This window comes from Peromyscus leucopus, chromosome 5, assembly GCF_004664715.2.
Source record: "Peromyscus leucopus breed LL Stock chromosome 5, UCI_PerLeu_2.1, whole genome shotgun sequence".
NCBI lineage: Eukaryota > Metazoa > Chordata > Mammalia > Rodentia > Cricetidae > Peromyscus > Peromyscus leucopus.
The window spans coordinates 127,146,541-127,161,600 of NC_051067.1; the positions used below are offsets into that span (position 1 = coordinate 127,146,541).

General features: G+C 48.1%; 1 protein-coding gene across 2 annotated transcripts in view; it reads left to right on the top strand.

Moving 5' to 3' along the window:
* Galnt2 (polypeptide N-acetylgalactosaminyltransferase 2) overlaps positions 1-15,060 on the top strand; it is a 132,276-nt gene that overhangs the window by 34,016 nt on the left and 83,200 nt on the right. Inside the window, exon 1 of one of the 2 annotated variants that reach the window (XM_028856357.2) lies at positions 9,845-10,093. The exons of the other annotated variant lie outside the window; for it this stretch is intronic. Coding sequence (XP_028712190.1) covers positions 10,049-10,093 — 45 coding nt within the window. The 5' untranslated portion in view covers positions 9,845-10,048. Of the gene's footprint in view, positions 1-9,844; positions 10,094-15,060 lie in introns of those variants that run through there. 2 annotated transcript variants of the gene reach the window in all.

Genomic DNA, 15,060 nt, shown 5'->3' on the forward strand with positions numbered 1-15,060 from the left:
TCTGTGAAAGGTGTTTAAAAACACTCAGTTCCACAAATGCACCTGCCATATAATGAATGAGCACATTTACATCATTAGGTATCAGTTCACACACGTTGTAACTTTATTTTGAACTTTTCTTAATTCAGCATTCTTGTTCTAAGCATTCATATCAGGTTCCCTCTGTGGTTAATCACAGCCTTTAGTCTTCTCTCCCCTGCTGCTTGTTTGCTGGTGAGCTTTTGTGTGTTTTGTTTAGGGACCTGGCTTTTGCCCTTTGTAGGTGGCATCCCCATGGTGTCATTTCTTGGGGTCCTTCAAACCCTTCCTTTATGCAAGTTGGAAGTTGGACTTGAGGCTTGTTGAGAATAGAAATTATTTTCATTACGTCCCTTTTCCTTTCTCAGTGGTGGGCAGGATTATTTCCTGTGTGAGGTGTGTCCCCTCTTGGGTGGGGGCCCCTTGGCACTGGTTGGCTTTCTGTGCCGTGGGCAGCCCTGTGGATGGTGGCTGGGGCTCAGGGTTTTCAGGCTTTCATTGTGGTGCTGTTTTGTCCATCATTGTTTAGTTTTCTGCTGGGAAGGACCTGGGAAGCATGCTGCCATCCACGGCGGTGTGGTGTGTACTCCTGTCTCTGGAGGGTGTGAGCTCACAGCTGGGTGCTTTGCTTTCACTGGTCAGTGTACAGGCAGTGGTGACCCAGGAGGGCTTTCATTTGATTTTGAGTCATTTGTGCCCATTCTGACCCTTGCTCTTCCCAGTGTTTGAAGTGCTCTGCTCTGGTCTATGAGCACTACATGAGGTAGCCCTGGGTTTGTCTGGTGACCCTCTAACCCTGGAGTCACATCTTTCTGTTCTGTGTGACCTTGATTACAGGATTCCATTGTTGTTCCTGCCCAGGCTTAGAGTCTCCTGCTTCACAGAGCCCAGGGTCCTCAGGCCAGACAGCCCCCTTTCCCCATTCTACTCCTGTGCCCTTGGCCTAGCTGTACAGTTAGAGTGCCGCCACCAGGTGTGACTGTCATTTGCTGCTGCTCTGCCCTTCCTTTTGGGGTGGGAGGCCGTGTCCAGAGTCAGGCCCAGGGACTCATATGGGTTTTTGGCCTCAGTAGTGATCTTGCTGCATAGCATGTGACCTTTACCAAAGCAGGTGTTTGTGGAGTGGACGGCAATGCCAGTTGTCTACACCTTGCCAGCCCGTGTCACATGAAATACAGTTGGGTGAACTGTTCTCTCCTGTCTCCCAGCAGTGCATGGGTGTCTGTCAGCAGGTCAGGTTTTGGCACCTGTGGCTTTCACCTGTGCCCAGGGTAGCTGGCTATCACCAAGTTCTTCCTGGAAAGGGCCGGCCTCTGATCCTCTGGGTGTTTCCCACGGTGCCTCCACCCATCAGAACTCGGCTCTAAGTGGAATCCATGTGCCCCCCTCCCTGTGTCACCGTGTCCCTGTGCCAGCTGAACACCCAGCCCTCTGGCTCGCAGTCGTGAGACAGGCTGTAGCCCTGGATCTTTCATGCTTCCTAGGGACGAGAGCCCTGTTCCTCAGGGGGTCCTTTCCTTGACTGTCTTCCTCTTGCCCTTCCACTTACACAAGCCCCTTTCAAAATTTCTTTCCAGGGTTAGGGTCCCCTGGTCATCACCCATACCAGGCATGCTATGCCCAGGCCATCTGATGCTGGCATTTCTTCCCCCCTTCAGTTATAGTAAAATTTCCAATGACTTCCTCAGCTGTTTAAAAATTTATCTAATTTTATGTGTATGGTTATTTTTGCTTGCATGTATGTCTGCACTGCATGTGTGCCTGGTGCCTGTGGTGGTAAGAAATTGTTGGGAACTCCTAGAATAGAGTTAGAGATGGTTGTGAGCTGCCATGTAGATGCTGGGAATTGAACCTGGGTCCTCTGTCAGAGTGGCCAGTGCTCTAAACAGAGGAGCCAGCTCTCCAGCCCCTTCTTATTGTTGTATATCTGTGTATATTACGGCCAGGGGCACAACATTTGCTTAGAGGTCAGAAGACAACATTGTGGAGTCAGCTGTCTCCTTCTACCTTTACATGGGTTCTGAGGATTGAACTCAGGTCATCAGACTTATACAGCAAGTGCCTTTCCTGGCTGAGCCATCTCTCTGGCTCTTCCCCAGCTTCTTGATAGGCTAAGAAGCTTACAAGTGAGCGTCTGTGTGTGACAAAACTTTTCCTGGGGAGCTGCAACATATGTCTACTCACCCCACATAGGGAGCCCATAACAGACCAAAGTACACCGAAGTCCAGCTTGGTGAGCCAATGAGTTTTACTGGGGTTACTTACAGGAACACAAACAATTCAGACACAGCTGCATCACCAAGACTTAACCAGCACAGGTGACAGCTCACAAACCTGGGAACCTAGAGCACACTGTACAGCCTGCAGGCAGCTCAGCAGGTTGGAAATGTCCTTTCCAGGTGCCTCAGTTGGTCTAAACCTCCCTCGTGCAGGCAGGTCAGCTGGTTTCTGCTCCTTCCAGGCAGCTGATCCCAGAGTCTTCTTTGCAACTCAGCTTCCTTCAGTCTGAAGGGGACTCTCAGCTTTTATTGCTTACTCTGTCAGGGAGGGGCCTAGTGAATCTGGTCAGATTCAGGGACTTCCTGAAACTATTTTGAGTTGTTTCCCTTTCTGTTTAAAGAGCTTCCCTGTAGGGTGGAATGTTTCAGTCTAGGAGAAAACTTACACAACAGCACCTGCTTGCACTGTGGGGAGCATCCCTCAGACTTAAATGGGTGTCACTGCCCTATGCTGTGCCCCCTGTGGTCATCCCCAGAGCCACATGAATGCAGCTGTTTACCTGTGCCCTCCTGGGCACAGGCCAACAATTGCCTTTGCTTTTTTTCTTTCTTCCGGAGCTGTGGGCCTCCATGTGCCTGCTCTGTTCTTCCGAGAGCCCATGGGTACCCAAGGGCTTCAAACACATCCTTGGATCTCACACAGAACGGCACCGGCATAGCACCTGCGGGGTAGCTCCTGGCTGCTGTGGGATGGTCTGTATGGCAAATTGCTCTGATTGGTAAATAAATAAAACACTGATTGGCCCGTGGCTAGGCAGGAAGTATAGGCGGGACTAACAGAGAGGAGAAAAGAAAGAACAGGAAGGCAGAAGGAGTCACTGCCAGCCGCTGCCAGAACAAGCAGAATGTGAAGATGCCGGTAAGCCACGAGTCACGTGGCAAGGTATAGTTTTATGGAAATGGATTAATTTAAGTTATAAGAACAGTTAGCAAGAAGCCTGCCACGGCCATCCAGTTTGTAAGCAATATAAGTCTCTGTGTTTACTTGGTTGGGTCTGAGCGGCTGTGAGACTGGCGGGTGACAAAGATTTGTCCTGACTGTGGGCAAGGCAGGAAAACTCTAGCTACACCTGGCTTAGAAGATCGGATTGCACAGCTCATTTGTGAACAGATCTTCTATCCGGACTTAGAAGAAGTTGAAACACTGGATGTCACTGAAAGGGGCTCAGGAGGCTTCAGCTCCACTGGAAAGAATTAAAAATGTGCTTCAAGTATTTCGCTGTTTGAACTGCAAAGAGGAGCTTTAGTTTTTAGTGTTTCATGTTCTAGGACACAGGAAGGAGGACCTGTTACATCACATTGGAACTTCTCTCTTCTGTGATTGGTGGTCACCTGTAAGTCTGCATTGTGGGGATGGCGCTGACATGCAGACTTGGTAAAAAGAGGTGTACAATTGAGTTTTTCTATTGCATTATTTAAATTATAGCCCTAGTACTGGCTTTGCTCTAATTGCTTTCTCAGTTGTAAGGTTTTTTGTTTTTATTCAATAAAGTTGAAGTCTTTAGCAGAAAAAAAAAAAAAGGAGAGAATGTATATAGATGGCCCCACGCTGTCCCACCTGCCCGTTTGTTGGACTTCTCCTAAGTTTGTGCTGACTGTTGCTTCGGTTCTCGGGCCTTTTCCTGTTGGTTTCTATCTTGATAATAAGGCAGGTACCTGCCAGTGCCAGGTACTCAGCCAGGCAACAGGATCTGGGCACGGGTATACTGGACAGGCCTTTGTTTTGCTGCTGGACACTCGTGCCCACCTAGTCCTGACAGGTGTTTCTTTCAGACTTTCCTGAAGGTGGGCATCTGTCTCTTCATGCATCTGTCTGTCCCTCCTCTGCAGGAGAGTTGCAGGCAGAGGGTAAGAGCCATCATTTGCTTGTATCCAAGGCCCCGTGGGTGGAACTTTTTCCAAGCTTCTTGCTTGGGCCTCATGGCAGCTCTAGGAGGTCAGTACCGCCACGAGCTCCACTTGACAAGAACCCCTAACACCCTGGTGGTTTGAATGAAAGTGGCCCCCATAGGCTCACAGGGAGTGGCTCTGTTAGGAGGTGTGTCCTTGTTGGAGGAAGTGTGTCACCGGGGGCGGGCTTTGAGGTTTCAGATGCCAGGCCCCGTGTCTGTCTCTTCCTGCTGCCTGCTGATCCAGATGTAGAACTCTCAGCCACCTCACCAGCACCATTTATTTCTGTCTGCATGCTGCCATGCTTCCCACCACTGATGACAGTGGACAAAACCTCTGAACTGTAAGCCAGCTCCAGTTAAATGTTTTCCCTTATACGAGTTCCCATGGTCATGGTGTCTGTTCACAGCAATAGAAGCCCTAACTAAGACACTCATATTGAGAAGAACTTGCAAAAGCAGAAAAGGGATGCTGAATTCAGACCTGGGTTTGTGGTCAAGCATGCACCTGAGATCCTGAACAGGATGGTGGCCTCTTCAAACAGTTTGGTTGTGGGAATTGCAGAGTGCTGTGTTCCTCACAAACCTTTACCCCCCCCCCCCACGCCACCACTGTGGATAGTGGGTGCTTCTCCCAGGCATATTCTATGAATTAGGGGACCAGATCTTCTTTCATTTATTTGTTTGTTCTCAATCGAATTGAGGGTTAGGGACTAGGTCACAAGCCTGAGGCCGATTGGTAGTGGCTGCATGGCCCCCACTGCTCTCCCTGCCTGTCTCCACTCCTTGCCGCCATTGCTACTTCCTCCATCCAATGTTTCTAGCTGTGCTTTTTAAAAATTCTTTTCATTTTTTGAGATTATAGTTATATCATTTTCCCCTTCCCACTCATTCTTCCCTAAACCTCCCATATACCTCTCCTTGTTCTCTTTCAAATTCATGGTCTCTTTTTTCATTGTTATTATATATATACATATATACATATGTATGTATGTGTGTGTGTGTGTATATATATATATATATATATATATATATATATATATATATATATATATTCATAAATACAGAGATTCAGCCCGCTCAGTCTTTCTTTTGTTACCAGTATGTGTGTTTTCAGGGCTGACCATTTGGTATTGGATAACTAATTGGTGTGCTCTTCCCTGGGGAAGACTGTCTTTCCTGCTTTGAGCATTCTTTGATTGCCTTTAGTTCTTTGTGGAGGGTTGAGGCCCCGTGACACACCCATCCACTTCAGCACGTCTGTTGTTGTCCTTGTGCAGCTCACTTTTAGGCAGTCTTGTTGGCGAGACTTCATGAGTGTAGCTTCTGACATTCTAGGAGTCAGAGTCTCCCAGCACACTCCTGTTCCTCTGGCTCTTACGGCCTTTCTGCCCACCTTTCAGAAGTTGTATTGTAGATGTATCCATTGAGACTAGGCTCCACAACTCTGCATTTTGATTGCTTGTGGTTTTCTACAATGGACTCTATCTGTTGCAGAGAGAAGTTTCCTTGATAAAGGATAAGGACTACGTTAATCTGTGAGTACAAGGACAGATTAGATTGTAGTAAGGGATTATGCTGGTTTATATAGTAGTGGGTTCTTCTTCAAGATCCATGACTTCACTAGTTCTGGGCAGCTGGCTAGGTTTCCAGTGCTAGGCATGATTTCTGTCTTGTTGAGTAGGTCTTAAGTCCATTAAAAGAGCTGTTGGTTACTGTCAAGGTATGTGTGCCGCTACTGTACCCTTAGGGTTATCATGCCTTGCTAGTTGTTGTAGTTCATAGGTATTATAGCTGGGTAGGACTGTTGGCTGTTTTCCTCTAGAAGCTTTCATGGTGCCTTCTGGTACCATGAATGCTAGTCATCAGGGAAGAGGCTTTCAGGTCAGTTCTGTTGTTGATTTTACTCTTTTGGGGGGCCCACCACCCATCTCCTAAATAAATCACACATGGAGGCTTATTCTTAATCATAATTGCCTGCCCTTAACTTGGCTTGTTCTTTAACTTAAATTATCCCCGTCTACCTTTTGCCTCTAGGCTGTTTTTCCATTCTCATACTTCTGTAAATCTTACTTTTATCCATGGCTGGCTGTGTAGCTGGCCCCTGGCATCCTCCTCTTCTCTTGCTCCTTCCAGATGTCTCCTTCTATATATTCTCTCTGCCTGCCAGCCCCACCTATCCTTTCTCCTGCCTTGCTATTGGCCATTCAGTTCTTTATTAGATCATCAGGTGTTTCAGACAGGCACAGTAACATAGCTTCACAGAGTTAGACAAATGCAACATAAACAAAAGTAACACATCTTAAAATAGTATTCCATAACAAGTTCTAGCTCAGAAGCCTCTGGATCCTGTGTCTGAAGTACATGATGTCTTCAGTAATAGGGACTTATCTTCCACTTCTGGGGTGCAATGGCAATAGCTTATAATGTTTTGGGAGTCTTTTGTACAATCCTGACCATGCCTGGTGCTGGGGTTTTGTTAGGTGGTCTTTGGATCTTGGAGGGAGCATTGTCAGCCCAGAAGGGAAAATTCAATTTAAACTACTTTATGTGCACGTGCGCGCACACGCACACGCGCACACGCATGCACGCACGCACGCACACAGGGGTGTGGTGTGGTGTGGTGTGGTGTGGTGTATTATAGGTATCTAGGCATTATAGGTATTTTTAGGTAGAGGTTAATGTTATGATTCCTTATGACCTTTTCAGACACCTGTACTGTTATTTTACTCTCTTTCCTCCCTTTTCTGTATCTGTCTCCCTCCTCCTCCCTAAATAGAGCTGTTCTGTTTTTCCCATTTTCCCCTTTAGGTCACTTGTACCCCACTATTCCCCTCTCTATTGCTCCCTACCTCTACCCTGGCAATGGTTTCTTTTTACTTTCCTGGTTTCTGTAGTTACTCCTGAATATTTATATACTCCCATCATTTGGAGCTAGGAGCCTCTGATGAGAGAGAACATGTCATGTTTGTCTTTCTGAGTCTGATTACCTCACTCAATATGAGCATTTCTGGTTCCATCCATTTACCTGCAAAGCTGATGATTTCCTTTTCTTTGCTCTAGCTGTTCTCCTCCCAAGAGTAGGAGGCCTGGAGTCATGGTTGCTTAGTCAGCCTACAAGAATGTGTGTGCATGGGCATGTGGATGTGTTTTCCTCCAGAGCATTTTTAAAGGTCTCTGATATTATTAACATGAATTTGTTATCCACATTTAGTATAATGCTGATGAATAAGCTCTGAATCCATGGTGTGTGTGTGTGTGTGTGTGTGTGTGTGTGTGATTAGTACACGTGATGCATATTTATGTCTGCCCCAATCCTGAGTGTTGGCATCTGTTCACAGAATGCTGGCATCTTGTCTCTGTGTACACTGTTACTCATAGTCATCTTGGTTGGCTGAGATCCCCCATGTCTCTCATCAGTAACAGCTCATTTGGGGTTACATTAAGGAGTTATGTCCAGGGACAACTTGTCAGGAGGTGGCTATGAAGTCAGAACACTGGGTCTCATCCTCGTAGCAGCATGTCTCTTTGGAGAAAGGTTGATCTCCAAAGACACTGTTTGGGATGTTGGCTCTGCCTCTTGCTTGACTGACGCTGTCTTGTTCAGAGCAGGTTGGAGTGCTGGTTACTTGGCTTATTTTCTTCTTTTGTGAATTCTGATCAAAATGAAGTTACTAAGCTTGATTACTTCCTATGTCCGTGGCTCTTAGTTTTGGGTAAATGCCAGGAATTTCCAAAAATGAACACACCTTTGAGAGCAACAGCCATGATTTTGGCTTTGGGGCCGTACATCTAAGGAACTTCCACCAGCTAATGGCACCATTATGGTGACTGCTTAGGACCTATCACAGTGGGCACAGCTGATGCTCAGGTCTTTGTGGGGGTTCCAGGGTTTGAAGATAACTGACTCATACCATCTTGTCTGAGTGTTTGACTCACACAGTGAGGTTCAGACATCTGAGCCTTGCAGATCTCACCTTTGATTTCTGGTCTTGACTTTTCTTATTGTTCCCATCAGCATGATTATGCTGGAGCACCTGTAGAGATAAACCTTTACTTCACTCAATAACCCTCTTTTCCTGGTTTTCTACTGTTCGTGGAAGGAAAAAATGTGTTTATTATAAAGCAACAGGGCTGTGTCCTCCTGTAATGCAAGTCACAGAAATGTTTTGGCCCCCCACCCTGCCCATTTTGAAATGGTCTTATATCTGGAATTTGCTATATAACTGAGGATGACTTTAAACTTCTGATCCTACTCCCTCCAATCCCAAGTGCTGGAATCATAAGCATGTGCCACCATGCCCTTTTTATACAGTGCTGAGGATGGAACCCAGGGCTTCATCCATGCTAGGCAGGTGTTCTGCTAACTCAGCCGTATTCAGCCCCATAGAAGTGTTCTAACTGCTATTGGTGGGTTGTTCCACTTGAGCCATGTGGCCACAGTTTTGTTAGACTCTCAGCATCTGTAATTCTGAAAATGGCCTGTACACTTGACAGGCATGATATAAAGCCGAACCATCTGACATTCTACAAATAAAGACTCAAGTGATAATCCATCATGAACTCTACGCGCCCCCCTCCCCCAAAAGATGCATCTTCTCCACACAGTCCAGTCTCCAGTGATGACATGTAATTGGTCTGAGAGACTTTCTGCTCACTGTCCTCTGGACTCCTCACAAGCTGCCTCAGCATTTGAGAGGCAAGGGCAGATTGAACTCTTGAGTTTGAGGCTAGCCTGGTCTAGGTTGCAAGTTCCAGACCAGCCATTTATATAGTGAGACTCTGCCTAAAATAAGCAAAACAAAACAAAACCCCCAAAACCAAAGAAACAAACACAATGATTACCACCAGATCTGTATAATATCAAGCCCTGATTCAGAATGAGTCAAATGAAATCCATTGCCTATCAGATGCTTCTTGGAGTTTATTCTATTATTTGTTTCTAACTTGGGTGCACATGAGAAGACAGGAAAGTGGAAGACACGAGCACGGAGTGTGTGTTTTAGATTGTGGATAAATGTTGCTGAAGGAGCTACCCCTTTGACCCAGCTTTGACTAGTCTAGGCTTGTAACAGCCAGCGTGTCCCCTTGTCACTAGTGGTATGCCTGATACTATGAAGAAGCAGGGGGGAAAAGTAAGCTGGACCTCTTCCAAAATCTGCCAGTGACGTGAGTCATGCTCAGAAGTCGCCGTGGTGGGACATGACAGGAGCTGTCCCAGCTGCCGGCGTGCAGAGGAGGCAGGCGTGATCTTCAGGGGTTTGAGAGAGGCTGTGTTTTCTCAGTGGTTCAGAGCACACTCAGTTCCTTCAGATCCTTTGAGAAATGGGGGAACTCTCCTGTGGTGTCAGTGGTCACAGTGGTGTCAGAGGTGGGTGGTCTACACTCACCTGAGTTCACTCTGTGACAGGATGGGGTATAGTCAGTTGGGTTTGGGGATCTGGTCTTATTCCTGAGTACCCAGGTTTTTCTTTTTTTGGTGATAGTGGGGGCAGTTAGTTAAGGTTTAGTGAGAGGTGGCTAGACATGGCCTACTGTCCACACTAGGAGGTCACTCTTCTGCTGTGGTTTTTTTTTTTTTTTTTTTTTTTTTTTTTTTTTTTTTTTTTTTTGGTGAACTGTTCTCAGCCAGTCTCCTAGATGTTGCCTTCCTGGCGGAGGAAATTCGAGAGCCGCCTGTAACCTGTGACCTGCTATGTCCTGAGCCTACATTCTCTGTCCTTAGCAGGTGAGATTTGACCCAAGTGGTCACATCTGCTGGCTGCCTAGCGCTGCATTATGGGAAAGGTCCGAAGCCACTGCTGGGTCAGAGCTCAAATGGAGCCTGGACGCTGTTGAGTGAGGTTCTCGGGCGCGTGTGTAATGGAGGAGGGCGTGCACACAGAGGCGCAGAAGCAGCTGCAGAAGGTACTTTCCCAGTCCACTTCACAGTTTGCAAGTCACCCTCCTGAGAGTGCCGGCCGGTTTGGCTTGAGTTTGAGAGCGGAACATGTTTTGAATCAAAGGCAGATGGGATAAGGAGAGAGGAGGGGTTTGCTGTTAGGATCAGGAGCCTTTCAGCCAAGCTCGTGTGTTCAGTTTTGTATTGTGTAGTGTTATACCAACAGGGAATGTCAGAAGTACTGACAAAGCTCAGATCTGTGCAGAAGCTGGTCCTTGAAGGCTGTGAGTTTTGATGGACAGCAAGGGAGCTGTATGTTAAAGGGTTTAGTAGCTGCCTCAAGCAGGAGAACATTGTCTGGTGGGAAGGGTAGCAGAACTTTAGGTTGGACGACATTCAGAGCGTGGAGTCAGGTGCCCAGCTTCTGTCTCAGTGGATAAACTGCTCTTGGCATTTATATCTGCTCTACCATGTTGTGTCTCCAAAACTGGGCCCTACATGGTTTCTAGAAGGGTTTTCATCTTTATTTCCTGCTTATCTCCCTGGACCTACTTCCATGTTTCAGGGACCAAACTGACAGGTGCTGGGTGGGATGGTGGCCTCTCTGGTGCTTAACCATATGGAGGTCCCATGCATATACATGCAAGCCCTATGAAACATCTAGGCCAGGTACAGGGTTTGTGGATGAGGTGTTCATTGAGAGAAGAGCAGGGAAACAGTGTGGAGCAGGACCCCAGAGCCACCCCAGAGGGTAAAGGGCCACATGACGGGAGTGTGTTTACTGCTGGATGGCTGACGTCAGGTGAGAGCAGACGGGATCATTGGACTGTGGAGAGGAGTGGGTGTAAAGTACAGTCAGGGGAGGGGGAGGATGTGCATAACTGGGGGGCTGCCTGGAACATTGTGAGGAGGGCTGGAATGGAGCATCCTTGGAGCCTGCTGACCAGGGGACTAAGCTCTCCTTCAGCCTGGGTCCTAAAGGTAGGAGCTGAGGAGTGACAGGTTTTGGTGGGAAATGATACTTGGGGAGAATTTGGGATGGTTGAGATAGGAGGAGGAACTCTCCTGCCTCTGAATAGAAATATTTCAGGCTGTCACCTTGCAGGCCCAGGGGAGTAGTTATTCTCTCTCTAGGCATCAGCACGGGTTACGATCCAGTGCTCTCTGGGTTAGCCCTGTGCCCCTCAGAACTTGGAATGGGAGAGAAGTGTTTAGGACTGACCTTGTTCCCACAGGTAAGCCATCACTGCACATCAGAGCCTGTGGTGGGAACAGAGGGATGGTCTCTCCCTCTTCAGGAGAGATGCTAGTATTTTGTGCGGTTCCAGAGTCTGGAAGACTTTGTTAAGCAAATGTCTCCTGTCGGTGGCTGAGGCAGGGGTGCAGGCCCCTCCTGATTTATTGGGAAGAGGATCACTGCTGGCCTGGCTGGGGTGAGAGGCTCCCCCACACCCTAGTGAGCTCTGCCCAGCTGGTGCTCTGGTGTGTTGTCACCGCTCACACATGCCGGGCTGTCCTCATTTGCTTGCTTTGGGAGGCTGTCTTAATAGTTTGATTTAAAATTCATGATGAAAGGCCCTTTTATTTTGAAGAATGGCATGTATTTGAGCACCTTGCGGCGGGTTGTAATGTTCCTGGGTGATGCGTTCTGTTTAGAATCCATCATAGCGATCTGTCGTCTGCCCTGCGTGCTCTGCTGGGTGTGGGAACCTTTTCGAGGTGTGAATTACTGGTGCTATAGCTCATTCCTTGTTACTGCGGCATTGCTTACATGGCATGAAACACGAGCCGCGCTGATGAGCTCAGCAGAGCCCCACTTTGCAGTGCCCTCTGGGGATCCTGCACCCCAGCACACGGTGAAGTAGATGGGTCACATACATGCAGTTTTTGTCTTTTCTGGAGCTGCTAATGGCAAATTTGTCGGGTACAAGATTGGCACTGAGTCCTTTCTAGTGTCCCTGGAGTTACTTAGTGTCCCTTTGGCTGCCCGGGGACATTAGTTCTCTACCACAGGTGCAGCTGTTCTCCACAGGCCTCTCATCCCAGGTCGTTATTGAATGCATTTGGGTTTTGTATGTGTGCACATGGAAACCAGAGTGTAGTTCCCTCTACACCAGAGGAGCTGGACAGCGTCCACGTTGTGTTTTGAGACAGGGTCTCACACTGGGACCTAGAGCTTGTCAACCTAGGGCTAGGCTGATTGGCTGGCAAGTCCCTGGAATTACCCAGCTCCACTTCCCCAGCACTGTAAGTGTGTACCACCAGCCTGATTGGTTTCCATGGATGCTGTGGCTCAAACTTGACCATCTAAGCCATCTTCTCAGCTCATGAATGCAGGAGATCGTACACATGGCTCTGGCAATGACCTGGGCCTTGATTACTACCATGTTCAAGTGACAGGCTCTAGCAATGATCTTTTTTCATTGGGCTCCAGGGCCTTCCCAGAAGCTCCACCAGACACCAGGAGTGGGCTTGGCTGTGAGTCTGTCTGTCGAGGGTGTGGAGCCCAGTGCTGCACTGTGTCTGTTCATTAAAAGCCCCACTCAGTTCTGTGGCGAGTTGGGGTCATTGGTTTCTGGGTTTGTTTCCAAAAAAGCAGAAGGAACTCTTAGCAGAGAAAGGAATTAGACAAGGATTCCAGTGGGACTTCAGTCTTTCCGGTGTGTTTCCTCTAGGGTCAGAGAAGCCTGAGCTGTGACTGGGTAGAACTCAACAGCTGTCCTATGGGTCTTGTCTAGAAGCCCCTTTTCTCTACTGGATCCCCAGCCTTCCTGAACCACCGTCCCTCATGTGTGGGCTGGTGACTGAGCAGTGCCCAGGGATAGCTAGTGGCTCTGCGTGGTCCCACCTACCCACTCTGGCATGTTTCAGATGTTTTAATCAGGAGGGGTGCCCAGCAGACCCCTTCCTTCTTAAAGTCTGCAGCCCATGAGGAGCAGTTGTGTTTCCTCTGGTCCTGTGCCCCGTTCAAGTCCCCGGGAAATGGGGATATCCGGGGCGCTGTCACAGCGTCACAATGTGCCTGCTGTTCGTTTGTAGTCTGCTTTTAAGCTGGCTCATTTGGAATTAGCAAATTCGTCTCATGCTCAAAATAGATTATGTTGCCAGGAATCAAAGCCAAAATCTGAGTGTGGATCTGCTGGGGCTGTTGCTGTTCTTAATGCCTATTTCTCCTGTCCTGTTGCCTGCTTACTACTGGAGAGAGAATACAGACATGGAGCTCTCAGAAAGAAGCCATGAGTCCAAGTGTCCTGCAGTGGCCACATACCCAACACCAGAAGGTTCTATATTGTGTAAATCAATGGTGTCAGAGCCTTGGGTGTAAAGAGGCACAGACAGTCCCTGGCCCAAGACTCAGCAGGTAGGTGTTTCTTCTGCAGCCACTTGAGGGCAGATTCCAAGGATTCTGAGAAATAGCAGGGATTACACCCCAGAATGTGGTCAGAGCCTTGTGTTCCTCCTTTTTTTTTTTTTAAAGATTTATTTATTTATTATGTATACAGTATTCTGCTTATGCACCAGAAGAGGGCACCAGATCAAATTACAGATGGTTGTTAGCCACCATGTGGTTGCTGGGAATTGAACTCAGGACCTCAGGAAGAACAGCCAGTGCTCTTAACCTCTGAGCCACCTCTCCAGCCCGTGTTCCTACTTTCAAATGGTTAATTAGGGCAGATGATCCTTGAGGTCCCTTCTAGTGGGTTCAGCCCACCATAGTTCTCTTAGTTACTTTTCTATTCCTATGAAGAGGAATAGAACCATGACCATACAACTTATGAAAGAAAACATTTAATTTGGGGCTCACAGTTCCAGGAGGGAATAGAGTTCATGACCATCATGGCAGGGAGCATGGCAGCAGGCATGACATCAGAACAGTAGCTAGGAACTTAGTGTTGAAACAACAACTAAGAGGCAAGGTAGGGGGCTAAGCCAGCTGGGAATAGCCTGAGCTTTTGAAACCTCAAAACCCACTCCCAGTGACACACCTCCTCTAGCAAGGCCACACCTCCTAATCCTTCCCAAACAGTTCCAACTGGGAACCAACCATTCAAATACATAAGCCTATGGGGCCATTTTCATTCAAACCACCATAATAGACTGAGGATTACTTGCTGCTCCTGCTTTCCCTGGGATCAGCATTTGTCGACCCTGGCAGTTAGAAACGCTCATTTAATACCTGCTTCTGAGTTGCTGCAATGCTGTAATTTAAGCTAGAGATGCACTGAGCCCATGCTTTGCTGCGAAGGATCTAGAAGCCTGCTGTTTAGCCCCACTGTTGGGTGAGGTGCCCCAGGAGACAGGAGTTGACACAGAGCCATTTGGGTTTCACTGGAAAGGCAGCCAGCATGAATCATATGCCTATCTGTATGGAGAAGTCCTGTGCAGAGTGGGATAGGCAGGAGGGTGCTTCTGTACAGCTATGCCCACAGGGGACTCTGGAATTCATACTCAAGTAGATATGGATGTGTCAGCAATGGCTTCTGTGTGTTCAGAGTCGAGTTTGGTGGACCCTGGTCAAGCCACCTGATGAGTTCACTGGAGAGCAGCAAAACGGCAGACCAGGTCAGGAGACTCGGGAACTTGAGAAGTAGGGACTCATACTAGGAGGAGGATGGGCCCTTAGGTGTTGGGACTGAAGCTCTGGTCACCAGAGCAGGGAAGTTGGGAGCCAGGCCTGGAGAGAGTTGCAAGGGCTTGATTGATCCAAGTAGATGTCCTGTGGATGTCCCTGCTCCCAAGTCGTCACCACTGTCCCAGAGGAGAGAGGACCCTGGAAAAGCTTGTGGAACTGGGTCTGCACCCCCCCCACCCCACCCCCCACCCCCCACCGGCCATGGCATGGCTGTCCTCCTGTGTAGACCCTTGGGGTTTGGCAGGGCTGGGTCTTGATAATGGTGAGATCTAGGGCCTGAAGAAGGAATTGGTGTATCAAGAGAGGGGTTTGGAGGCCTTCCTTAGAACATCTTCAAACCAAAGGCAGACAGATCCTTCC